Source organism: Apostichopus japonicus, chromosome 13 (genome assembly GCF_037975245.1).
Source record: "Apostichopus japonicus isolate 1M-3 chromosome 13, ASM3797524v1, whole genome shotgun sequence".
Lineage (NCBI taxonomy): Eukaryota > Metazoa > Echinodermata > Holothuroidea > Aspidochirotida > Stichopodidae > Apostichopus > Apostichopus japonicus.
In genome coordinates, this window is record NC_092573.1 from 2,134,584 (window position 1) to 2,162,571 (window position 27,988).

Sequence of the window (27,988 nt, forward strand, 5' to 3'; positions counted from 1 at the left end):
ATATCGCTTCTCAGTATTCCTTTGAAATTTGTTTGTATTCAAAGATCGAATGGGATGGAGGACTGGAAACGAGGTTTATTTCTGACTTTCCGGTTTCAAAAGAAGACATTATCTACGTATTGAATGTGAGTAATAGCAGTAGCAGTTGATGATGATGATGATGATGATGATGATGATGATGATGATGATGATGATGATGATGATGATGATGATGATGATGATGATGATGATGATGATGATGATGATGATGATGATGATGATGATGATGATGATGATGATGATGATGATGATGATGATGATGATGATGATGATGATGATGATGATGATGATGATGATGATCACGATGATGATCACGATGATGATGATGATGATGATGATGATGATGATGATGATGATGATGATGATGATGATGATGATGATGATGATGATGATGATGATGATGATGATGATGATGATGATGATGATGACGACGATGACGATGACGATGACGATGACGATGACGATGACGATGACGATGACGATGACGATGACGATGTCGATGAAGATGACGATGTCGATGAAGATGATGATGATGTTCCGTTTTTGTTTTGTTTTAGATAAGGCCTTATGTGGATATAGGTGGTAACGGCGGTTCATCAACATCTGGTGAGGATTTGGAAATAGTATTCAACTCAACAATAAAACAGGTTACACTTACTTCCACGACGGCTAAAGAACATCACTGTAAGTTATCATATATATACAATGAATGTACAACTTTCCCCACTACCACTCTCCGCAACTCTCCTGGAGTAGGTCGTAAGACTATCCCGGCAGCGATTTTTTTTAACTTTTTTTTGCAATTGTGTGTAAATCGTAGTTGCTCATGATTGGTCGGAAAGGCACGTCATCACAAATGAAACCTTCACTTCGCGGTTACCAAAATGTTTAGTCATATATGTTCAATTGTTTACCCCAATGGAGATACATATAATTCAACAGAAAAATTAAGTTAAGCCTTGATTATTCGCTTACCATTTTCCAAAATTTAGACTAAATTCAGACTAACTAAAACAACATTACAACGCCATTTCCGACTAATATGTCCAGTGTCTACTTACTTTGAAGCCTGAATACAGCACAAATTGGTACCAAACACTTGGTCCCATTTAACCACCCCTATACTATCCCGCAACAATCGCAGGTAATAGGACGAGATAGTAAAACAACATGTAAACATTCTTTAAACTTTCCAAACTTAATGTGTGCGTGACGGGGAAGCGGGAAAGAGAGAGAGAGAGGTGGCGAGAGAGATTTGGAATAAATCCAGGTTCAACCAATCATTCTTCTTTCCTTTCATTGGTCTTTCTCTCCAGTTGAAAATGACAACGTTTCGTCAACGCAATACATGGCTACAACGTTCGCTCCGGGCGGCATTGAATCTGTCTTCGATTTCATCCTTGATGAATGGCAATGGATCGTATTGTTTACCGTAGTATTTGTTCTAGTTCTGGTTGCTCTTGTCACCGTAATTATTTTAATCAGGAAGCGAAAGGGTCAACAACAAAGCGTCGATGTTTCATAAAATAGCGTTATCCCTGTGCGTATAGATTTTTTTTCTGGAGCTTATACCAGTTAGTGACTTACCGAGCGACTCTAGCTAGAAGACTAACTGCATGATCTTTGAACCTCAATAGGGTGTACAGTTCGATTATCATTATTGTATTAAAGGGAGCCATTTTGTTATCAAAGATGGCGCCTGGGGTCTTATTACACTTGTTCTTTTATCACATTCAGGGTATATAATTGTCTCTCTTTTTCCTTTTATTGACAAATATTTTGATGATTTGTGTTTTCTTTTTTGAATGTTAGATACAGTTCAGTCCACAGGTTTTAGTGTTGTTTTTTAAAATAGGGGTTTGTAAAGAAGATAGTAAGTGTAAGAGACGTATATATAATAATGAGACGCAAAAAGATTCCGAAACCTTATCAATGCATTTCGGAGTATTGATTTCCTTTCGATACAAGTAATTGCGCCATTCCAAAACTTCAGTGTAAACTACCTTGTAAATATTCATCGGAGAAAGCCAAATTAACTAGTAACAGCGTACAACCAGACAAGTCTTGTGAATCTCATGATTATTGTTTCATTGCTTCTGTCGTCTGCGTTTTGTTTAGTTACATATTTCTCACAGGCTATATATGCATATAAGTCTGCAGTAAATGTGTGTTTTATTTAAAGTAAGAATCAGGGCAAAATTCCAGACAGGACAGTCGAGGTATACCACAACCTACCGTTATGCTTTTTGTTGGGGATCAACAAATATATTAAAAATATTTATAAAAAAAAAACAATTTCATATCTTTTTTTGTCTCAGAAGAGAGACCTTTTCCGCAAACTTATAGTTACCAATGTCAACAATGTTACCATAGTTACATGAAGGCTTACGAAAAACAATCATAATAATAATTATGAAGAAGAATAAAAGAAGAGATACAGAGTTCAAACCTGGAATCTTGCTTTGATGAGGCTACTTTTTTTTTTATATATAACTCTCCTTTTTTTTCTATAAATTAAGTTTTACCAAAGACTTTGTTCTTTTTCCTACATATTTTTATGTTACTTTTGAGAATCCTGTTAATATATATGCAAATTTATACGTATACTTGATTTACAGCCGGAAAGGTTAAGTGCAGAGTCGGCGGCCATTTTGAACTGATTAAGCGACAAATTCAAGAGAACATGTCACACTTGAATAGATTATCAAATTGTTCGTCATTGGCCGATGAAAACTTTGTCATCAAGATATCTTTGTTCGAATCAAACGTTTCTATTCTGTTATCATGGAACCATGGAACTGAGTGGGAACTTGATACGAGTATACTAAGTAATACTATATTAAGTCCAGGATTCGTAAAAAAATTAAACCATTTTTGTACGAATTGACGTTAAACTTTGAATAAATGTTATTGTCTATGAAACCATAAAGCCTGAAAGCTTTGTGAATCTTTGCCATGTATTTGCTCAAATTTCAAACTTAAACTATCTTACTAATGTAGAGCAAGTGAGTTAAATTTGTCCAAGAATCAAGTGAGAACCGGAAAATATCAGAGATTTCCAGCTCTTATTTGTAGCACTCACTTGTGGGCATCAACCAATTAATTCCCTGGTAAGGATTCTACAATGTAGAATTGTTATTCCAATATGTCTCAATATCCACAAAGAACAGTCTTCCTATGTGAAATATCAACACACAGATATTCTACATATGAGCAAATGGACATTTTCTTTTACCAATTTTGAGCTAGGAAATTAATGATTAAGAGTTACACGACACTCGTTATACACTGTGAAATATATACTGCCATAGCCAGAGCTAGTATAAATCATAGAGAACAAGGCCAATTTTGAGATCATTTATAGATAACCTGTTGACCCCTTGAGCCAATTTTGGGACCATTTGAGATAACCTGTTGACCCCTTGAAGCTCAGAGTGAGAAAAAATGATAAGGGTCACGTGAGTGTGATTAACCCCCCCCCCCCCCCCAAGAGTATCAACTCTCTCAAGCAGATTTTGTTTCCTGCATGACTATGTGTTGTAGAATACCCTATTGTAGTTGATACACACAAAACTAAACTAAACTCAATTTTGATACCGTTCTTGTATTCACCAAGCTGGATCGATATACCAAGTATGAAGTTAAACAAAGATGCACTTTTTGGGTTATTGTATTTCAGACTTGGACTTATATTGACCTCCAACAACATTTCACCTCTACCAAGTTTAAAAGGGTTCTTGTAATAGTCAAGCTGGATCTGCATTCCAAGTATGAAGTTCAACATAGGTGCACTATTTGAGTTATCATGTTTACAAAGGTTTCAAACTTTGACCTCTGTTGACCCCAAAATGACCATAGAACTTCACAGAAAAAAATTGGGTTCTTGTACTCAAGAAGACGGATCCACATACCAAGTCTATAGTTAATGAACGATTAGCTTTATTGAGTTACCGTGTTTACAAGGTGTCACACACGTACATACATACACGCCACCACTATCGGATTCCTTTTGCCTCCAGCAAGGAATCTAAAATGGTGAACCCAAACAACCCGTTGTGATGTTACCCTTTGAGACTTACAAGGACATCCATCGACACAGAACGTGCGAATAAAGACTCTGAAGTTATGTGGGTATGCAAAAGGGCTTGAGGGGATGGGGCTGGGCAAGGGTGCTAGAGCAACATACCTCAACTGAATACTTTTGGTAAGCATCATTTAAAGATACAACTTTTCTTTTGATTATTTTACCCATTTTTCGATTTAGAATACGGGCAACTTAATCAGTTATTTAAGATCAATGAAGTTAACTCCCCTTTAATGTTGATCAGCCAACCCCACTCCACTTACAACCCTTCCACAAGAAAAAGAAAGGGAAAAAAATAGAATTCAATATTACACTTTGTTTATTAATACTATCAATTATCATAAAACAAATTATTGATTTGTGTGTCAGAATTTCCAATTGATGTAAAACAAAGAATGTAAAAGGAAGGAAATTTTTTATGGCATGAGTGATAAACATATTTATAATTTTGGTAATGAGATTGCTTGATAATGCTCACACATGTTAAGTTAAATATCAGTTTTGAAATCAAAATGTCATAGAATTTCTTAAATTTAGAGGTAGCATATCTTCGGTTGCACAATCAATGCATTATATTTCTGGATCAGCTGTCCCAAGTCATTGTTGTTTGATCTCTGTCATTTATTTTAACAATGACTGGGATTAAACAATGCAACTGATCATGAGCTGATCTCTTGCCTTTAAATGTAATACATCAAAACAATTATGTTATAAAGAATCCAAAACATGTTATATAATAACGAAAAAATAATAATAAAAACTTCAGTTATGTATGAAGTAAACTTGAAATATAATTTTGTCAAATTGAATTAAAATATCCAGCCACACAAGCCACTTGGCTCTGGCCTTCATGTAAATCATATAATATCGTTAAAGCTCTTCTTCATATTCAATTTAAATCCTAAAGAAATTCATCTTCATCATACAAGAAAAACAAAGAAATTCTGACAAATATGCACCATAAAAAAAAAAATTATGTACAAAAGGTGTTGGAAGACTTATTTCATATATATTCTAGTTTTGTTGTACTTAACTACATGACAATAGATATAGTTCCTATATATAATATAGATATTGTGATTGAAAGCCAGCAACGTCTAAGACAAGAGACTTTTACTGCCACTTTACCAGAAGTTTGAACTATGTTCATACTTCACAGAGTGAGCCGACTCCTAAAAGCGTTATACTGTAGTTAATACTGCACTGTGCTATGATTAAACAAGGGCACGTCAAGAATTATTAACTTAAGGTGGGATAAGACATTGGTAGATCAATCGTGGCAATTTGAGATGTGGCGAATGATCCATTACCAATGTGTCCTGGGGAGGAGAGGGAGGGTCCTCATCTTCTTTGAGAAATTTTATAAATGGTAAAACGCATAACTGTGCTTACTTTGATACTTTTTATGTCCATATTGATATTCAAGAATTGTAAATTTTAGATTAGTCTATGATTGAGGGGGTGGGGAGGAGGGGGGTGGGGTGGATGGCACACATGCCCTAGTTACAATGGCCATCCCACTAGCTTTAATTTCTCAATGAGAGCCAAGTACTGCTAAGGGCTATAAAGACATACATCTCAAGCATTTCTAATACATATGTTAGTTTGGGCATCTTAATTTATGGCTGACATGATCACAGTAATGACTACCTACTGAGACCTCGATCGTAAGCCAAAGTTTAATCTCTGCTCCCATTTCCCTTCCCAGAATCTTACCTTATTTCTGCCTCCCCTTCTTTTCTCTCAATACTATAATTTAAACAAACATTGTACCAAATGACATCATTTTAATCATTTTAAAAGGCAGAAAATGATAAGCTCAGGTATGTTAAATGATGGATGTATTTGATTCAAACCAAGGTAAACAAAGAGCCCAATGGGCTCTACGGTTCCTAGCTCAAAGGAAAATATATGTGTTGCATATGTCATCACCCAATATTATCATCATACCAACTTAAGTTGATACAATATGACACTGTCTCTTATGAATATGCATAATATCAACTTCGCACATGGTCAGGTACCATATCAGTTACTCCAATGGTAGAGTAAAGGCTAACATAAGAGCTCAACCGCAATATCCACAATTGGCCCCAGAAAATTGATGGCTCAAAAAGATTTGGGTGCAAAAAGCCCAAACAAACATTTGGTTCCCAAAATGGGCCTGACAAAATTTTGGGCAAGAATGGGCCTAAAATATTTAGGCCCACATGTACCATCTATAAACCAACAACTGTATTCCATGCTTTGGAGAGAATCCAATTTAAGGTTGTGAAGTTATTGCGAATTTTAAAAATTATGGCCCCTCCCCAAAAACTTGGGACTCACAACATTTCGTACCTAGTTGGTCCCAACAACATTTGGCCCAAACAGACTGGCTCAAAAATATATTGCCCACCCCCCTAAATAATGTGGGCACGAAAAGTCTCCAAAGGATTGGGCCCCACACATTGGGCCCAAAGAATGTTTCCCAAAATGCATTTGAGGTAGAAAACACATTTGGGTATATTGGCCAAAGATGCACACAGAATTTCTAGGGGGCCCACATGGTCTCAATATATTTAGTCTACATATACCAGCTATTAACCAACAGCTGTGTACCAAGTTTGGCTACAATCCAACTTTGGGTTGCAAAGTTATTGCGAATATAAAGATTTCTACGTTAGAACCCATAATCTCACTACTATTCTTAAGGTCCCCTCCAGATACAATATGGCACACCTTCTTGCTATAATACATCTACACAGCAAGTATGACAAGTATCCATCACTCCGTTATAATTATCGTGGACCAAAGTATGTGTCACAGACACACACACACATACACGCCAACCTGACTGCATAAGTTCCTTTGCTTCCAGCAAGGAACCAAAAACAATATGTCACTTAGAAACCAAACTCAATCTTACTGTTCTTGTTTAAACTATTTCATTAAACTAACATTACTTTAATCCTTGAAATACCAGTAATAAATAAATAAATGTAAATTTCTTTTCACACAAGTTTGAACTAAAAGCTTGAATACTTTCATAATATAATCTAAATGCCAAGGTATTTTTCTTTGAAGTCCATGCAGCCACTGCTATACGTCTTTACCAAAATCACATAAACGACACTGTGCATGATAAGTATGGGATCTTCAAACTTGGCTAGGGATGGCACTTAAATATGATATGGGATATTTTGCTACCTCCCACCTCCCATGTTTATTGGGCACCAACGTTCCACTAAGGTTACTACCATAGGTTCCATCAATGGAATGCGCCTGGCAAGTTTACATGGTTTTCCATGACTTTAAACAAGTTAAGTTCCTGATTTTTCAAAGAAAAAAACACGTCTTACGGTCTGCCATGAAGCTTACACAACAATGATGATGTAATGTTAGGCTACCTATAAATAAGCCTAACAATTTCAACTCTTGTAAACTGTATGCATGCTGACTGGTTGTGTTAATTCAGGTGGGGGGGGGGGGGATATTCATGAACCTCAAACAAGAGACACCATTTGCTGAACAGCATTACAAACTACCCTAATACTAATGTTGTTGACTGCAAATCTAAGCCTCTCAAAATGATTATTGTGAGATATGATGCCGTCCCTTGACTCTATTATCCATGAAACATGTCACAGCAATGAATGACACCAATCTGCAGAGAAGATGTGCCGAATCCATGACATGTCAGCGGAACAGATCACAAAACCGTGCCTGAGTCACAAAGGTACTTATAAATGATTAAAGAGTGAAAAGTCAATTAAGAATAAGCAAGGAACTTCTGTTTTGTCAATTCTGTTCAACAAAGGTGCTGTTGTTTTACGTCAAATGGTTGCATAAATTTCTTAATACCTGGCAGTATTAGTTGCAAACCATGTACACTGATGACTGCCGGTACCAGAAACGCTACATGTTCAATTTTCCTGACTAAAGCCGAGTTGGGTTGTGAAGTGGGCGGGCAGTGTGCGGTGGGGGCTGTGGACAATTTTGGTGGTGGAATGAAGATGGTTTATCTCCGAATCAGAAGTCCTGGGTTCTCCTACTTGAATCATTCACCCCGACTAACCGTGACTTTGATGTGGGTGGGAGTTAAAAGAGCCTCATTACTTTACATACCTGACAAAAACCAACCAAAGAATTCCATTCTTAGCTATTTCAATCCATCAGACTCAATTAATATCTGGAATATTAAATATTTCCATTTGGTGTTGAAAGATATGCTGCACATGCCAAAATGGAAATGGAAATAATCATATGGTAGCAAAAAGACTACACTGATGCATAGACAGAACAAGTATCTAATAGTGCAATAGCTTGCCACGGAAATCTTGAAAGAAAACTAGAAAAGCAGAAATCCAATGGATGTGATCAAGAAATGAAGAAATCTTAATATTCTTACCAAAATGCTATTTAAGTATGAAATTAATGATGTTGCACTGGTGTCATATTTGACAAATCATTTCACACTTAAATGACCTGAGTAAATGATGGGAAAACAATGAAGTTCTCTTTAATTCTCATTTACCATCCTTCTTAGTTTCGGATCGATAATTCTTCTTCCTTCTCTCCAAGATCTGTTCTGGATACCTGAAGAAAATGTACGAACATAAAAAAATTAATGTTTGGAAAAACTAAGTTTTACAGAGACTATTGAGTTGAAATGCTCTATTTCATCAAGACTTTTATACCATTTTGCGATTTGTAGGGCTCTCCAGGAGATGAATGGTTAACGATATGAATTGGAATGCAATACGCATAATGTATGCAAATTTATCAATCGCACAATCAAACCTATCATTGTCTATAGATTTCGTTCGGATAAAAAACTAAAAACTTGAATATATTTGACTGAATTTTCAATCAGGAAGATAATAATAGCACAGACCACCTGAAACTGTTTGAGTTTAATAATCAAATAAACAAAACAATCTGCCTGTGTTATTATAAATCATTTATTATAAAGTATTATAAATCATCCGTAACTTTCTAGACAACAAATTGATACTCTTCCAGGATAGCTAGGCAACGGTATTGAGCTATTAATACTAGCAATCGGAGTTATCTTTCTTCTTGTAACTAAGATCAGAACTAACATTCTCCCTTGGTAGTAAATATACAAAAGCCACTGAATAGCTCACACCTACCATTTTAGTTCCATATGTATGTCTGAATTGATTTAGCTGGTACCTGGGCATTCAAGTATCCAGAATCACTATCCTTAATTGTTATATCCATTGGAACGGTTTGTCTGGTAAAACAAATAAAAATATAAATAAATAATAAAAAATATCATATGAATTTTTTTGGAAGAGGTGGAGCATATATATATATATATGTTGAGTCGTATTGCTTTCTGATCTTCTATGTTCTCTTCTCAATGAAATTTCTTTTTTTTTCTTCGATCTATTTTAACTGTCCCGACAATCCGCTATTCAAATACGAACAGTTGTACCCAATATCCTTGACCTGAAGTATCTCACTCAGTTGACAAACAAAAATCAGAAAAAAAACAAGGTTTGTGGTTCCTTGCCCTGAAGTGTCTGGCTCAGGTTCAAGGTGACTTGTACAGCAATCTGAGCTCAATTTTCTCCAAGAAATAAAGCCATGAATAGACAGAACAGTGAATTCAAGTTTGGTGACGACCACTGTGGAGGTATTTGTGCACTCATTGGTTGACACAAAACCAATTAAAGTCACTGGAAAGGATTGAACCAATGTATATTCTTATGCCAAAAACTTTTCATATTATCCAGCACCTTTAAAGTACTACAGACACCTAGCCAATTTGTTCCATTTTCAGTACATTTGTTGTGCGTGAAAATCTCATTCAAGATCTGTTGACATTTTCCTAAAAGCTCTTTTGAATTTTTTTTTTTTAAATCTGGGAAGCTCATTAAATATGTGCTAAACTATGACGTGGAGTGTTGCACTCATTAAAATTTCTTATTTTAGGCCTTAACAAGTTAACCCCTAATTACAAGCCCACATATATTGTTTGAATAATGTGACATTAACTCTTTTCAAAGAAGACAATACAGTATATCAAACAATTGCCTAAGGCTGCAAACCTGTGTTCAGTGTCCTTAAACGAAGGTTGTAAAAACAAAGGAATGACATAACAGAAAACCAGGTAGTCACTCCCTTTACTGTACGTCATCAATATGCATAAAGATTAGCTAACGTTTATCCATAAATGAAACTAGAATGAAGAAAGACTTGTAAAATGGTCAATGTTTGATGGATTTTGATGGGAGTAGCATCAATTTTCATGATTTCTTATACGTATTAGAGTGACTAGGACAATGCTGATCATAGGTGTCCATAGACCTTTAATATAAAAGCAAAAAAGTTGATCTTATCCATTTTGAAATGGTGAAGTAATACTCACTTGTTCAAGATGACAGCAGCCTTTCTACCATCAGGCAGAAGGAAGGCAGCAGAGGGTGCTAACTGGAAGGCCATCTCTTTAGCAATAAAATCAATTCGAATCGAGTCTGGAACTATAAATTTACTACAAAGAAAAAGTGGAAAGAATTCTGTTGAGGCTGAATGTAGATCAAATACATCAGAATGGATATGAATTCTTAAAACAAAAATATGTGTTGCAGTCGCTTAACCATCCGAAACCCGATGGCATATCTATCTTTCCCTATTATGCAAGTCTAAATGGTCGAAATCAATCTGAATCCCTATCGTGTATATCCTCTCCCTTTACATGTAATGTGTTGCAGTGGTTTAACCAATCTCAAAATGTACTGCTGGTACCCTTTCCTTGTCATGTGTCAATTGTCTTTCATAATTCTAAGTTCCTACCAAGCTTAATCCCATCCTAAACTAGAATGTGTTGAAGTAGTTGAAACCAAATAAACTCCACTGTACATATCACATTGTGAAATAAATGTGTTGAAGTGGTTGAAACCAAATAAACTCCACTGCACATATCCTATTCTGAAATAAATGTGTTGAAGTGGTTGAAACCAAATAAACTCCACTGCACATATATCCTATTCTGAAATAAATGTGTTGAAGTGGTTGAAACCAAATAAACTCCACTGCACATATCCTATTCTGATATAAATGTGTTGCATTGCTCGACAACAATCGTAACCTCTACTGTACATCCTCTCCTGACACTAATGTGTTGCGGTGGTTGACATCAATTTCCATATCCTCTTTTGACACTAATGTATTGCAGTGGTTGAGACCAAACGTTACATATCCCCTCCTGAAAATGTGTTGCGGTGGTTTGCATCAATCTACATATCCTCTCCTGACACTAATGTATTGCAGTGGTTGAGACCAATCTTAACCACTACGGTTAGTACAGTACATATCCTCTCCTGACATTAATGTGTTACGGTGGTTGACACCAATCTGTATCCCTACTTCACAAATTGTCCTCTTTCCAAACAACAGCAGATGCTTACCTGAAGTGGCCAATGTGGTAAAACATAGGTTGCTTATAGAATTCATCATCTTTGGCATTAACTATGATCCCACTGTCTACAAAGTTTTTAGCCCAATTTGGGCCGCCATCTTCATCCAAAGCTAAATTCCAGTCGACCCAGCCTGTAACCCAGTGATTGACATCCTGCAACAAATAAATGAAAACCAAAAGTTACAAATATTCTTTCCACTGTATACTGATTTACAAATCGTAGAACGGCTAAATGTAAGAAAAGACATTCCTTGTAAGTTGCAGTGTTTCAGTGACGGTTCAAAAATGGAAGATTGTGATACTCGAACCTCGCAGTTTACCAATTGTAGTATGACATAAACCCTTGACTAAATCAACTCATGGTTTATGACAAGATGTGGAACCTACTGTACAGGGAATAACTCATCAAAAAATTACATAATATGTTACATGAACCTCAAAATGTACACACAAAACAAATTAAGGTTTAGGCTGTTTTCTGCACAATGGACAAATTTACAAAAAGAAATGGCAACAAATGCTACACAACTGCTACACAAAATTTGAACAGTAAATTATTCCCTGATGGGCCACTGAATTCTTCCCTCACCCATAGTATGTCTTCACTGTAGCTTTCTCCCCTCGGCCAGTCTCCTAACATCACTGGTACACTCCAAGCTTCGTAGCCATTGCTGGATTCAGTATACAGTAGGAACTGATCTGGAAATTGTTCGTGAGTTTCATCCAGTTTTTCTATAGGGCTGATGGTGTCTCTGTACCAGTGAACACCGATACCAGAGATGTATTTAGCAGCATCTGGATCTCCTAGTATCTAGAGAAGAAAACAATTTTCAATTCAAGAATTTTTTTTTATCAAATCAGTCATGCAGTACAATTAAACATGGTGAGAGAATATTCAGAATAACAGTCTATTAAGAAAATTTGTAAATTATACTAAGAGAAAGTGTTACATGTATGAGACTACACATCCATAAACTTAGTCACTGAAATGTAAGGAAACCAGGGAGGTTTCAGAGAAACTTCTAGCTACGTAAAGAAACCTAACAGAAAAAAGGGGGTGGGGAAGGGGAAGGGGTGGGAGGATAGATGATCAACAAAAGGAAAATGAGAAGACACTCCAAGCAATGACCAAATCTGTATCTGTGATTAGTAAATAAATATCAAAGGTTGTTTTGTGTTGAAAGAATTTATCATGGAAGTTTTAAAATTGTCTTGGGTAAAGAATTCAATGGGAACAGAACCAGGAAAGTATGCAAACTCTACTAAGGTTTAACCTTATGAATAAAGGTACAGTAGAACATCTGGTGTGATATTGGTGAATGACAAAATTATAAACAATAGGATAATCAAAAGGGAATGCATGATTAACAAAAGAATGAAGAAAAGAGTGTTTAATCATAATTGTTCTTGGTTGCAATGCTGGTTTTTAAGTTAGAGAGTTGCATGATGACACATTAATCCCAAAGCATGATCAGTTGGGACCATTTTACTAGGGGGTACCTTAAAGAGGTCCTTATCAGCTTGTCCAGCAGATAATTGAATTGTGTTCTTAATATCAAATGGCTGGCCACTAATAAAATGGTATATACTGAGACCTTTGTCAAAGAAGGATTTGCTTATATACATCGTACTTGTGTAAAAGCAATGAAGTTTGGACAAAAACGCATCTTGTATTACACTGTCTTTCAAAATATATCTTGCAAACATTCTCACTATGTTGAATTCCAATGACCTCAAACCAAAACAAAAGGTTTCTCCTGAGTTTTACGAGGACATTGGGAGAGGTTTCAGACCCTATTGTGAAATAAAGTTTCACTTCTGACTAAATCCTTCTTGACGAGGCATTTAGACTCAATCTGTATAATCAAGAAAGTGAAACCCACACACAATGTAATAAGTTGAATACTCCTTTAAACCACACGTAGTTCATTGCATCTTTAAACCCACACATAAAGTAATCAGTTCAATGCATCTTTAAACCTGCTCACAAAGTAATAAGTTTAAGTTATCTTTAAACCTGCACATGCGCACACATAGTAACAAGTTCAAGGCATCTTTAAACTCAGACACAAGATATAAAGTTCAATGCTCCTTTAACCCACACACAAAGTAATAAGTTCAATGCTCCTTTAACCCACACACAATGTTATTAGTTCAATGCAAAACAGTGCATCTGTACAAAACAGTTGAAATCAATGTAATGTAGAATGTAAGAGCTTTTCCAAAAGCTGGCTATTTTGTCAAAATTACATAGGATTGGAAAACACAGATATGAAACGTGCCAAATACAAGAACTTCAATTCTGTTTCCAGGTCAATCTACACTGTAAAAAGAACTAACAGAAAGAAAGAAAATATAACAGAGTATAAAGTACTGTACTGTCACAAATTTGGTGCCCTTTGCTGAAAAATCTTAAGCACTGCCTACACAGCTTAAATGACCACTTCAGTCATCCCCCCCCCCCCTCACACTCATTTCAAGTATGTTCAGGATAATTTCACTTTGCAGAAGTTTCATATTTCCCCCAACCGTGGTTTTGTATATATTATACAGTAAAGCTATTTATAGGAACCCTATTACTATTTGACATCATGCAAACAATACTTCTCGTTACACTTTAATACCCACAACTGAAACTTCACATGATTACTAAAAGATTCTCATAATCATATCAAGGGCTAATTATCTACTTAAATAAATATCAGTATGGTTCATTGTTTAAGATAAGTATTGCATAGTTTCTCTTCCTCATAGAAAGACTTTCAAAAGTTATTTTTAGATCCTCCTTTGTGCTTCAAGTGTTACATACTTATTTGCTGGTTGTGTTTAAAAGGTCTGAACGATGACTGTATTCCGGTAAATCATTCCGCATTGCAAATACACTGTACACTGTTGAGAAATACATTGTTACAGCTTAAACCACATACACAGCAATTAGGCACAGGATATATACATTCTACCATGTGTCTCTTCGACGGAGGCATCAACAATATTTATTATGGTATTTAATATCTTTCTGAGCAGATATTAAATCTTCTGTAGGTTTATCCTAATTTTTTATATATAAGTATTTTGGGTGAAGTTTTGTAATTTTCATAAACTACTAAATTGCTAATTGTCAGCTAGATAATCCTGTCTGGATGAAAAGAAATACTTTATAGTATTTGTAAGGAACATTATCTGGGAATAATTTATCCGGAATCGCATCAGAAAATTGATATACGGTTACAAAGAAGTATAGCAGTGTATGCACACAGCAAAACCATATAGTATTCTATGTGAAACAAAGTTTAGAACCTTCAAAAATGCTACAAGAAGTTGAAATAATCATTCTTGAAGTCAATTCTTGGCAAACTATAACGTTATTCGCATTCATTAAAACCTGATTTTCTGGGATTTGACCATGATCAACAAGCCTTCCGCTGGCTTGCTCTTTAATTACAATACACTTTCCAGAAAAATGATACACACTTACTCTTTGGACAATGTTAAACCCTGATTATGCTAATAAATTGACAAAAGCTAACTAAACATTACTTTAAAACTAATCACATTTTAATCCAAACAGCCACATTTCATATATTATCCCCTTTGGTTTCACAACAAGAAATGTCTTTACGTATGATCATTTCTACATGAACAGTTCCCTTGTGATCACAAAAGCAATAAGTATAAATGTATCAAAAGAGGAAGAGGAACTGCTTACATATAACTGAACTAATTGAGGAAGTTTAAGATAAAGGCTACGGAAAGACTTTTTTCTTTTGCAATTTTCTTTACCTTTAAAATATGTCAATTTGGCCACCACAAATTACAAAGTAAACCAGGGAAGATGTAACCTTCAACCCAATTTTTCTCTCACTAAGGAGAACAGTTCCCTTGTGATCACACAGAAATAAGTATAAATGTATCAAAAGAGAAAGAGGAACTGCTTACATTTAACTGAACTAATTGAGGAAGTTTAAGATAAAGGCTACCAAAAGACTTTTTTCTTTTGCAATTTTTTTTTACCCATTAAAATATGTCCATTTGACCACCACAAATTACAAAGTTAACCAGGGAAGATGTAACCTTCAACCCAATTTTCTCACACTAAGGAGAACAGTGCCCTTGTGATTTCACAGAAATAAGTATAAATGTATCAAAAGAGGAAGAGGAACTGCTTACATATAATGAACTAATTGGGGAAGTTTTAAGATAAAGGCTATGAAAGTGATTTTACTCTAACGATTTCTTTACCTTTAAAATATGTCAATTCGGCCACCACAAATTACAGAGTAAACCAGGGAAGCCTTCATCAGCTGTCATCATCAGACCTACTGTACTGACAATGTCTCAGGTAATCTTAGCATATATTAACTTTGTAAATACAGCTTAATATTAATTGACCACTTGGCCTTGTTTTAGTTATTGGAAATCAACAAGTGATCATTATCATTGAGACTAAAGAATATCTTTAATATTCTTCGTCTAAGGCATAAACTTTGTACTTAAACTTTCATGATGTTTAAAGTGACTGCTTGACCTTCCCTGCGTGGTTGGTAATCAACAAGATCATAAACTACTTTTTTATTATATCTCCATTCACTTACTTCTAAGACAGTATAGTTGTTATTATACCAACTGCCTGTTTGAGTACAGCAGGAGTTACTGTATATATCTTAACTATCTGTTGTGTAGCAAGACATCACAGTAATGGATTACTTATGAACATATGAGTATATATGAAAATAGTACAGGTCTATTATGTTGACCTTTTACTAATCCCTAGAAAGGGGTGTTAGGGTCCTGTATCATTGGTCATCATACTGAACACACTACTCTTATTGGTGAACAGTGACCATGTGATTGCTATTGTATGCAAATGTTTTACTCTCATTGGTGGAAAATGAACATGTGATAGCTAAGTGTGAAAATGTTTTACTCTCATTGGTGGAAAATGAACATGTGATAACTAAGTGTGAAAATCTATTACTCTATTATTGGTGGAAAGTGAACATGTGACAGCTTACTGTAGCTACACTACTTTGACAATTCATACCATAACAATTTTTTTGCAAATATGAAAGTATTTATAACCTCTTGAGAGAGATCAAAATGCATCACTCAACAATGATGACACAGTGAAAGAGAAACTTTCAAAATTTAAATGGTTCCCACTGTTATCAGTCAAAACAAGGAGTCATTTGTAACCAGGACAAATATCTATGTAACTTAAAAATCACATATGTACAGCCATGGCAGGCATTATAAACTGAAGATGACTAATAGGGTATCAGAGTAGCACTGTTTGTAAAGGGGGTCTGTAAGGAGGGTGAAAGGGAAGGGGAGGGGGTGGAGAGGATTGAAAATAATGTTGTACTACCAGTGTATTATTACATATATTTCAGATGGCAGAGTCTCAGATGAGTTGGCCCTACCAGATAATGGGTACTGTACAGTAGATGAGGAAGGTGAATACAAGTAGACAGCAGACAGGTTAACAAATATTAGCAAAGTTAACATGTATAATATAATTCACACACAGCAAGGTGGCCTGCAGGCGACACAGTTTATATTGTTAAATGAATGCAGAATAGCTTACAGATGTCTATTTTATTGCAAGTATATACACCAGAGTACTATTGCACTAAACAAATATTGTAACGAATGCATGGCTCATACATATATGTATGTATACATTTATTTATACTCTGCACCAGTTTGGCCTTCAAGTTCCACCTACATGTTCAGTAGGATGAATATGATATGGTAAGGGAAGAGGGCCAAAAATGCCAAATGACTGCAGGATGGCATACATAATATTGTTTTTACAATCTACCACTATGGGCGCATGGTAGTAATGTATGTACAAGAAAGGTGGTGTGGAAGTGTGGGAGGTCTGCATGGGTCCTATAAACTTGAATATGAACTATATGGTACTCTACATTTCTCAAATCAAAGTTGCAAAGCAATTAATTATAAAATCTTCAGACAGTAGCAAATACTGGGTCAATCGGTAGAGCCAAAAATGGGTAATAACAAAAACATGTAACATTGGTACATGCTAACTTAACTGTAACTGTTAAGCCAAACATGGTAGTGAAAATGTCAGATATTTGGTACATGCTAGGACTCCAAAATTCCAAATGTTGTTTGGAAATGGTAACTAAAAACAAATTTCAGATATTGATACACACACTGTGTTAACTGTTGAGCAATGAGCAGAATGTTCAATACAATTTAAAATATTGCCCACAAACTGACTCACCTTTTGAGCCCAAAATGGAAGGAATAACCTCTGGTCGTCTAGCATGATAATCTTGACATCCTTGTACGAGCTATTTTGAGCCATTGGTCCGAGATGGAACTTCACAAAGTCTCTCTCGTTTTCTGGAGAGAACAACATGCTCTGGAACGAGTAGTTGAAGAACAAGCCAGCGGAAGGCTCGTTGAGCATGGTCAAACCCCAGAAAGTCAGGTTTTGACTTGCATATGAATCGAGAAACCTGAAAACGAAGAACAGACAAGTTTACACCTCTGAGATGACTTTGACATTGAGATATCTACTACACATGCTATACATCTACTACATAAAAATAATCACAGGGAAAAGTAATGCAGAAAGATTCAACTGTTGTGTATTCTGTTTTGAACTTTGTTGTATAATATACTATGGTTCCTGTGAATACGAATCGCATGTAAAATCTTTGTACTCATATAGTAAATTATCAATTTTTGCATATTCTTGTTTCATTACAGACATACAAGGTTTAGAAAGCTATATTTTCATATTCGTTCTGGGAAGAGAACATCCTACCATAAGCTGTGATGTTACAAAACAACTACATATCGAATCATCTTTCTTTCCCAATTCAATTGTGGGCTCTAAGAAAGAAAGTTGTTGGGTTTCCACATCTTCCTGAAAAAGTTTGGAAGAATCTTTCTGCTTAGACTTACTTGAGAAGATATAGGGCGTAGGCCTCGTAATATTTGCCAGTGGTAGGACCGATCAACTGTCCACCACCTGTCATTTTGTTGTTGTCTTTCATCCAGGCCGGTGCAGACCAGGGAGAAGCGATTAAATTGATCTTCCTCTTACTCATTGCCTGTGCTCTCTTTATGATTGGTATCTGTGACATCATATGAAAGCAAAAAAAAAAAGTGGGCCATTATCAGAAAGCTATAAGATTCATTTTAAATCCTAACTTTCGACTTTCTGACCCTGTATTCTAAGTATTCTAAATATAAACATTGACAAATGGATTTCCAGCATTATGTCAGCCTACTTCCCACCTTTCAGTACTCCTTATCATTAACATACAATGTTTAATACCGAACAACGTTACTTCCTTCTTCGACAAACAAGAAAGCAATCAACTGCCAAGTGTTTGTTTACGGAAGGTAACAGAGGCATTGTAAATGAAGATGATATAATGGAACCATTATGGCCAGGTTCCAATGTCTGTTCCTCTTTTACGATGCTGTAAAGAAGTGTACAAATTATGGCTAGGAATTCAGTTTGCAGTGTTCATGCATAAATACTGTAATCTGTTACCTTTACACAAGGTTTGTACCTATACATAACTTGTAATTTGTAAAACTTAATGATAACTGGGCATATATTAATACCAACCTGTCTCACAGAGTACAATAAGGTCTTGGAAGTAGTGCTATGATGTTTATTGAGGTGACTGTACCTACAGACAGACAGTACACTAGGGTACAGAGAATGGAATCTACTGTAAGAATATGTACTAATGTGCAGTACTACCAAAAGTTTGATGACCATTCAATAATAAGTCAATGCAATTTCAGCACACAAGTCAAATAAATTCTTCATAAAATTGACTATTCTGTTGCATCTGAGGGACTGCCTTGTACTGTTAATGATCTGTGTTAATTAACGTGGTAGTCCAACCGCTTTAAGCGGTGAGCTTATCACAAAAAAAAGCAGAATATCACAGAATAAGGCGTTTACAAACTTGGGATGATTCTCAAAAGCATCCTGCACTGATAGAACAGTACAGTAATTACTTTTATTGTGGTTCGTCACCAAAAAAAAAAAAATCTTCTTTGTTAGTTTTACCTTATGATTTGTCCACCCAATTCATCTTTTAAGGCTTTCACAGCACTATAGCAATGCATAGGTATACAGTAACAATATGCCCATTTTTTTTATTTGGATTACTATGTTTTGCCAAACATATCTTTACCTTGTACTGAAAGTCTTCTTCAACAAGTTTAAATTTCTGCATGGAAAAATCCTTAGCGTAATCGTCATAGGAATATATCCGTAGTGAAAAGTCGCAGCTGGCAACGGGCACTCTGCCAAATGTGTACTCGATACCTGCAACGAATTAACAACACAAAGTAAAGAAGATTTACAAACTTGATTTTCTTACAGACACACAAACTTATGAAATTTAGACTGTAAAGTCGCTGACCATCTTGCTCTCAAATGACAGTGCACACTATAGGGCCCTACCCAAAGGTGGGTCACAAAATATCAATTTTAGGTGGGTTGCAGGATTTTTGTGCACACTGGAAAGTCTACAACTTTCTTGCCAATGTCCATAGTCCAAGGAAGCTTTCCCTGCATTCTGAGCAATGGTTCTGAGGAAAAGTGGTCTAGCAGGACCAGGCTCAGCTCTCATGAAAGCTCCTGAGATGTGGGCCTAAAAGTCATGGAGAGCTACAGTAACCAACAGATACATTAAACCTTGGAAATCTGTGCAAAGAGACTTAACAGTCTTGACAAACCTAAACATTGCAAAGAAACAAGAAAATAATGGTGTGAATTGAAAATTTTTGTTGAAAGAATTGTTTTTTTAGGTAAAGCCATAGTAAACTATAATAATTAGCATTATATAGCATAGAATCCAGTCTGAATGGGTTGCTCAATGCACTTTTCAGGTGCCAAAATAAAAGTGACCAAATAATAACACTTAGAAAATAGAACATAATAATTAATCATTTGCATACTACTGTATTTCCAACAAACTCACTGTCGACAAAAATACCTGTTTCATATTTTTGCTGCTTGATATCGTTTGTAAATCCCCACCCCCCCTCCCTCCCCGACTGATTAACGTAGGGACAGGAACCATTTTGGCAGGGCCAGAGAAGTATGAAGGATTTGATATAGGAGAGGGGTGGCCCTGGGGTCATTGAAGAGGTCACCTGTGAAAGAGAGGGGGTCTGAGTTTAGACCTCAAATGGTCCAGTCTGAGGTATATTGAGACTATAAAATAGGTTTACAATAAGGTGTAAGGTGCAAGGTTGTGCTAATAAATACTCTTCATGTTTTGTGTGGAGTTCAAAAGGGAGGGGGGGGGAGGACACTGTACACCCGGTTGAGTGGGCTAACCCTTCCCAGACTTCCCAGACCCGGTTGAGTGGTCTGACCCTCCCCCTCCTCGAATGATGATGTAGGTGGGGCCAAAATACACATAGATCCGTTCACCCCAGGAGAAGACTCAAATAGTCACATAATAAGTTCCATACCTGATGGGTGAAAGTAAGATTTGAGTAAGTTATCTTGAGCTGGTTTGCTGAGGTTCAATATGTTATAACCGGCAGAATCTGTGAAAGCACCACCAAAGCCAGTCATCTTCTGGTACTGAGCTGTTGAATTAACAGTATACCTAACTGTGGTATCTGTGGAAATCAAAGTAAAAACATTTCAACCGATATAAATTTGATCATGAGAAATTGTGATAATTGTTCCAGTTGTAAAATGTAAAGAAACATGATATTTCTTTTATTTTTCATTCATACTTATTGAACATCCTTCAAGTATAAACCATAGTTTTGTTTCACAGTTCAAATCATATAATATAATTTTACATTGACATGCAGGTCTGAGTAGTGGGTCTATATCAGCTTTTTGCAGCTCATTGTTATTGTCAGAGTACCACTTTCCACCAGATTCCCTCAAAGTACTGTTGTCTGAACAGCAAATTTGGTTTTCCGAAGAAAAATGTAGCAACAGAACAAAGGCCATTTTGTACACTGTAGGAGAGATGTGTAGGTTGGTATTTAATAGGACACCAGCTTTTGTGGGTGATCTAGCAAATTACCTGTTTGGGAGCTAGTTTAGTTATAGAACAATGTAATTTGAATTTGATTGTAAACAACTAGTCCTCTGCCAGATGACCTCCACAGCTGATTTTTATTGTCTGAACAGATAGATATTTGGTCACCTCCGACGACCTGGACTAATGTACTGTACCATTGAAAATTTGACCTGTCATTGTTTGGTGGCATGGCAGAAAACATGCTGTAAGTATGAGGAAATTGTGTCAAGATGGAATCTATTGATATGAGAGATAATTCCTTATAGCTTTTAATAGATGGTGCTGACAGAGCTCCTTGCCAAACAACAAAGCTGGTACTACAGTTAATATTACAACCTACAGTATCATATGATTTACAATACTGTGGATCAACTGTTCACACACCACCTTGTCTATGAAATCATTCAAAGGTTAACACAAACTACTCTATTTACAACACAATTTGCATACAATCGCATATATAGGTCATTCCAGGAGATTGTTCATTTGAGTATTTGGCACGCATGTAAACCTTACTGTACAGGTACTGTTGGATGAAGTGTAACAACTGTATTGTTAACTATAAATGTAACATTTGGTGTTGATGAAATTAAAGGAAATTTTGTGGCATTCAAAAACTCCAAAATGCTTTGATAGTAAACCTTACAAAACTAGTTGGGGGAAACTCAGTTGCTTGTCTAAATTAAGACTACATGTTTCATACATACATACTGTACAGCACAAATGTTTCAAATCGTAGGGAATTGATTCTTTCTTCCAAAATTAAATTACAATATCCATGTTGATATATATGTAGGGGGTTAAATTACATTACAATATCCATGTTGATATATATGTAGGGGGTTAAATTACATTACAATATCCATGTTGATATATATGTAGGGGGTTAAATTACATGACAATATCCATGTTGATATATGTAGGGGGTTAAATTACATGACAATATCCATGTTGATATATATGTAGGGGGTTAAATTACATTACAATATCCATGTTGATATATATGTAGGGGGTTAAATTACATTACAATATCCATGTTGATATATATGTAGGGGGTTAAATTACATTACAATATCCATGTTGATATATATGTAGGGGGTTAAATTACATTACAATATCCATGTTGATATATGTAGGGGGTTAAATTACATTACAATATCCATGTTGATATATATGTAAGGTGTTCAGTTGTGGATCTTACTTATCTTACTTATATCGGGATATACCAGGCCCACAGCACACATCTACATACGAACAGTACACTGATGTTCATATTTATGCAATGTTCACTGACTTTTAACAAAAACATGAGTTTAGCTTATTTTTTTACATTGAGCGATTTCTGAATCATATTATTCGCAAAATTACAATGCAGTGTCCTGGGCAACTTTGTTTATGTGGGTATACGTACTGTGTGTACATGTTTACTGTTAACACTACGTACCAAACTTTGAATATCAACTAATAGGAACTTTCAATGCTACTTTATACTACTGTGTTATTATTATGTGTGGAGTTCTGTGGAATTTGTTAGCTCCCTAGACGACCTCCACAAGGAAAATGATAAAATGTGGTGTCCTTACTGTATGTGTACAAGGGTTCATATTTTCCCATTTCATGGTTCAAATGTTTACATCAAATTAGCATACTGTATTACCAACGATGACAGTTTTATACTTTATTCCTGTTTTCATTATCCTAAATTTTTCTTTGCTAGAGTATACAGTATGTATTGTTTAACACACAATGAGAATTGTAAAAACACAAAACTGGCCATTTACAAAGTTCTAACCCACCTCAATTTTGGATACCTTTCTAACTAAACAATGCATGATACTTCAATGCTGTGTATGCATTTTTGCAAAATAAACTAAACATATACTGTAGCTTCCTGCTTTTAAGAGTTTACCATAATCGGACAGGAAAGAAGAAACACAATTACGTCCCCTGATAAAGAAAATTAATCTTCAAAACCTGACCTGAAATCCATATCCATGGCACTGTTTATTTAATTTTTGAACGGCTCTATTACTTGTAAATGTGTTATTTTTCTTTCCTTCTATTTCTCTTGCCTTGCATGGCAACCTTTATTCACAACCTACAGTAAACTCTAAGCTATCAAAACAAAGTAGTTAGTACTGTATATTTTTCGAAGGTGACTGACCAGGAAGGCTGTTCCTTGACCATGATGTCACTAAATTCAAAACTTTTGATGGTTTCAGCCAATTAATTAATCAGATCGAGTTTCATCTTGCAAAGACAGTTTTAATGCCTTGAAATTCAAGGCCTTTTACTAGCTTTTAACCCCTACAGATTTTGATTTTTGCCAGCAGAAGGGGGAAAAAAGGCACCAGTTGGGCATTTTTCTGCCAGTAGATATTACCAACATGGTACTTTGGGTAACAATCGTCAGTCACAGAATTGGCAAGACTTCTGTACTACTGTCATATAATCCCTGTTTTACTGCTTAAGCTTATTATCAGCAACTATTATTGGGCTGCTCTCAAAAAGCCTATTTAGTAGACTGAAGTGTGTTGTTATCCAGGAAAATGCTGGTGAGAACTGCCTTGTAGCCAAATGCTGTACACTATAGATACATGTTTTTTATACATAATTGGTATCTTTTAGCAAACTTGTGGCTAAACTTGAGGATATCTAGGCATGATTTCCAAAAATTGATGTACATTTCTAGCATTTGGATTTTGAATGACCATACAGTAGCTGTTGCTAGGGAAACCATGAAATTACCTTTTTTCTTATGCAAAATTCTGTATATTAAGACTTTAATCCCAATGTTCTGTACAGAACACTTCAGCAATTCTGGGTTCCCATAGTTATCATCACACAGGTAGTCTTTATTTTTAAAGTGATAACACATGAAATACCTGAAGCATTGCTTTTTTTGCTAATCTTGTAAGTCCTCTTGGCTAATCTATCTCCATGCTGACTGGAAGTGTAGACGGCGAATGTTCCAGAGCTCAAAGGTTCGTAACTGTCTACCGTGTCGCAGTACGTTGCTGAGCAGACGCATGTGAATGAGCTGGACCCAGGAAACTCTCTTGGCTTGCACTCATTTCGGGCTGAAAATAATAGGATAAAGAAAACTGAGAAATGAAGGACCCATAATTAAATATAATATACCGGTTTCGAACCTCTGGACATACAATCAGCGTCCATTGCCTAGTGGTTAGGGTGTCTGCATATAAAGCGGGAGGCCTGGGTTCGAATCCCGGCGGAGACTGGAAGTTTTTTCACTGTTCTGGATTTTCCAACTCACTACGATTTCAGGTATATATTATACTCATTTGCCTTTGTTGTTTACCTCCATTTCATTAACAAAGTCTGTTCAAAGTATCTCTTTCGAGATCCGGCTTAAGGAATCACAAATGATTTCGAGTTGGTTAGCATCATGTTTAATCACATGAGTAAGGCAAAATATGTCACCAAAACAGAACTAGATATTGTTCGTTACAGGTGAAAAAACGCCTACAGTGGAATAACGACCTTCCTTACCGGTTTCGAACCTCTGGACATACAATCAGCGTCCATACAGTAGCCTAGTGGTTAAGGTGTCCGCATACAGTATATACAGGTACTGTAGTAAACCAATATAGAATAACACACCAGAAAAGTTAAAACTTCACGAACGGTTTCGTCCTTTTGGGACTCATCAGGCGAAGGTCAAGTATGGAAAAAACAGTGATTTTGCTAGTTTTAAGTTGCATATCACCAAGTGCATCAAACTGATCACAAAAGTTATTGGACAAGTTTTTAAAGAAAGTATGTTAGAGGGCATCAAAGGTAAACACTTCTCTCTAATAGTTGATGAAACAACTGACATTTCAGTTGATAAGAAGTTCGCCATTATGGCATTTCAACGATTCTTTCAGGTCCCGTGAAGTTAAAGGATGTACAAATATATAAAGCAAGAGAATTCCTCAATATATGTTACTTGATAAAGCAAACCACCTGTATTTGACCTTGCATTACCTATAACACATAATTTAAGTGTGACATGAACGCATTATTGCATTCAGACAAAACTGATCAATTTGTACAGTACTTAGCACTTTGATGAGCTCAATCTACATTTTCATAGTTTGAAGGCAAGAGTTTACGACACAAATGGGAATTAAAAGGCTATTTCTCTGATAGACTTTGGAGTTAAGTTATTATCACAATGCCAATAAATTTGGAAATCCTAAGCTTCTGATTTGTTAGAAACGATGAAACTGCATTGCTTGGACATGTTGAAAGAATGCATCGGTCAAGTGGAGAAAAGACTCCCTGATCAAAATAATGTGATCAGTGGTCTGACAGCACTCTGCCCTGATGTCATCCTTAGTCTAGTCAAACATGGCAATATGTTTCACGAAGTTACCATTCCAATATCTACTGTGCAAAAACGTATATAATTCAAGAACAATGTTATCACATTATCCATGTTGACTTGTGGTTTGGCACAGGTGGGGCACCAGTGAAAAGGTGCTTAAATGTAGGTTTTCTGGGAACTTTTGTGAGGCACCAAACATTTTGTCGGGGGAGCATGCCTCCCAGTCCCCCTCCCCCAGATTAATTAAATGAAAGTGTTCCTATTTTAAATTACTATATCTGCCTTTCTAGTTATACCTCTAAAGGATCCGTTGTGGATGCAGGTCTAAGTAGAATTCTATGCTAAGTGGACCTCTATATTACTTTAGTTACTGGTCATCAGGTCATGGCTGGCTATGGCTACCAGTATATGGAATGTGTATGCCAGCTTTTTAATTGAGTCTTGACCAAACCAGAATTTCTATAGCCATTACAATTAAAACAAAGAACCAACAGAAACCACATTCTCTGATAAACATAAAAAACTCTACAAGAAAGAGCTATATTTCCTGGCATCAAGTCTACAAGAGTTCTGAAGCTTCTTACGATGACCACCGGTATGAGTCGTTGTACTCAACTCTGGCAACCCTTTAGTAACATTTTCATCATATAGTTAAACACCAGAAATAATTTTGTAAACTTCAATCATGTCACCTCTTAATCTCCTAAATTTTAAAGTTGGCATATATTGAGCTTTCTCAATCTATCAGAATACTCAAAGTTCTTTACTCCAAGTTATGTTCTTATTTAAGGTTATTATAGGTAATAAATCTGTTTTATCCTCCAAGGGATTACAATTTCATTTTTGTAACGGCATTAATAATCCAACATGGAGATTGCAGGGACTGAGCAGGACCCCTCTCCATTTCTTATCAAACCTCTTGATAAGAAAATTTGACGAAAACATATATTTTTACATGTTTTTACCCCTGTCTAGTACAATGTTTTGTCCCAGAGTCCCACCCAAAGATAGATCTTGAGATGCAATCTACTTGTACCAATGGAGTGCATCAACTAAACTTGGGCAAACAATTTTTGCCTTTTTTTATACACGATTTGGCCGGTAATTTCCCTAAATTTGGCCAGTTGTGTCACAGAAAAACTGGCAAACCTGACCCTAACTCTTAAATATGTGTCCTAAATGATGATATCATGTCAGTGGCCACCTAAGGATGGACAATTGTTTGCAACACCTTCACCTTAGAAAAAGAAGCATAATCAAGTTTAGGCTTTCTTAGATCTTAAACTGAAGGGTTGGTAACTGACCAGTGCCATACAGTAATGCTTATGGCTATTCTAAAACATGACAGCCTATATTATTTATATGCATATATTAAGTTTGCGCTGTCCTAGCATCGCCACTTTGCTTAGAAAGTTAGAGTCTTAGTAAGAGAAGTCAAAACCTTGATCAGCAATGACTAAGTTAGTTACGTAAGCTACAGTAGGCCTAACCAAAAGTTAGGCCTACGGTTACATGGGCTGTAGGCCTACAGTAGCATTATTCACAAAACAAACTAGAGACCAGCACTGCAGTACACACTTCGGATAGCCTACATGTACTGTAGGTTAGGCCTATAGTAATGCCACCAATGGTACTTATAAACGTTATGTTACAAACGCAGCGCGCTGTATTAAAGTTAGGTGTCATATCAATATCGTTATGAAACTTTGCTCGATATTAGGACAGTTGTAGGTAAGGTTGTAGGACAAACTTATTTTTTACTTACCACTGTTAACAAACGTGAATATTGCACAGAACACAGTACACATGAATACATGCTGAAGTATCCATGGATGTTGTGTGGGGAACAAACTTGCCAGCTTCTTCATTTTGTATTGTCTTCAATTCCTGATTAAAATGGTCGTTTCTCAATTGAAACGAATACAGCTTCGTTGACTTAAACGTCGAAACCAGTCTTTAAAGTATTAAGTTTGATACTGTCGGCAGTGCGTCAAACAATATTATGCAACACAACACTGAAATGATTTTATGCTACACACCTACGG

At 35.9% G+C, this 27,988-nt stretch overlaps 2 protein-coding genes across 3 annotated transcripts in view; one reads left to right on the forward strand and one right to left on the reverse strand.

Moving 5' to 3' along the window:
- The window catches only part of LOC139978262 (uncharacterized), a 37,650-nt gene extending 30,226 nt beyond the window's left edge, over positions 1 to 7,424 (forward strand). For both annotated transcript variants that reach the window (XM_071988290.1, XM_071988291.1), the window contains exons 9-11: positions 45 to 125; positions 597 to 723; positions 1,356 to 7,424. In XM_071988290.1, the coding sequence (XP_071844391.1) occupies positions 45 to 125; positions 597 to 723; positions 1,356 to 1,564 (417 nt within the window). In that variant the 3' untranslated portion in view covers positions 1,565 to 7,424. The remainder of the gene's footprint in view (positions 1 to 44; positions 126 to 596; positions 724 to 1,355) is intronic.
- Positions 4,425 to 27,988, reverse strand: LOC139978261 (lysosomal acid glucosylceramidase-like). Its single transcript, XM_071988289.1, has 11 exons — positions 27,709 to 27,988; positions 24,496 to 24,690; positions 21,039 to 21,191; positions 19,748 to 19,881; positions 18,492 to 18,664; positions 17,803 to 18,040; positions 12,142 to 12,363; positions 11,542 to 11,705; positions 10,503 to 10,625; positions 9,259 to 9,362; positions 4,425 to 8,701 (listed from the first exon to the last, which is right to left on the reverse strand). The coding sequence occupies exons 1-10, from the start codon at positions 27,809 to 27,811 to the stop codon at positions 9,263 to 9,265; spliced, it is 1,605 nt and encodes a 534-aa protein (XP_071844390.1). The 5' UTR covers positions 27,812 to 27,988; the 3' UTR covers positions 4,425 to 8,701; positions 9,259 to 9,262.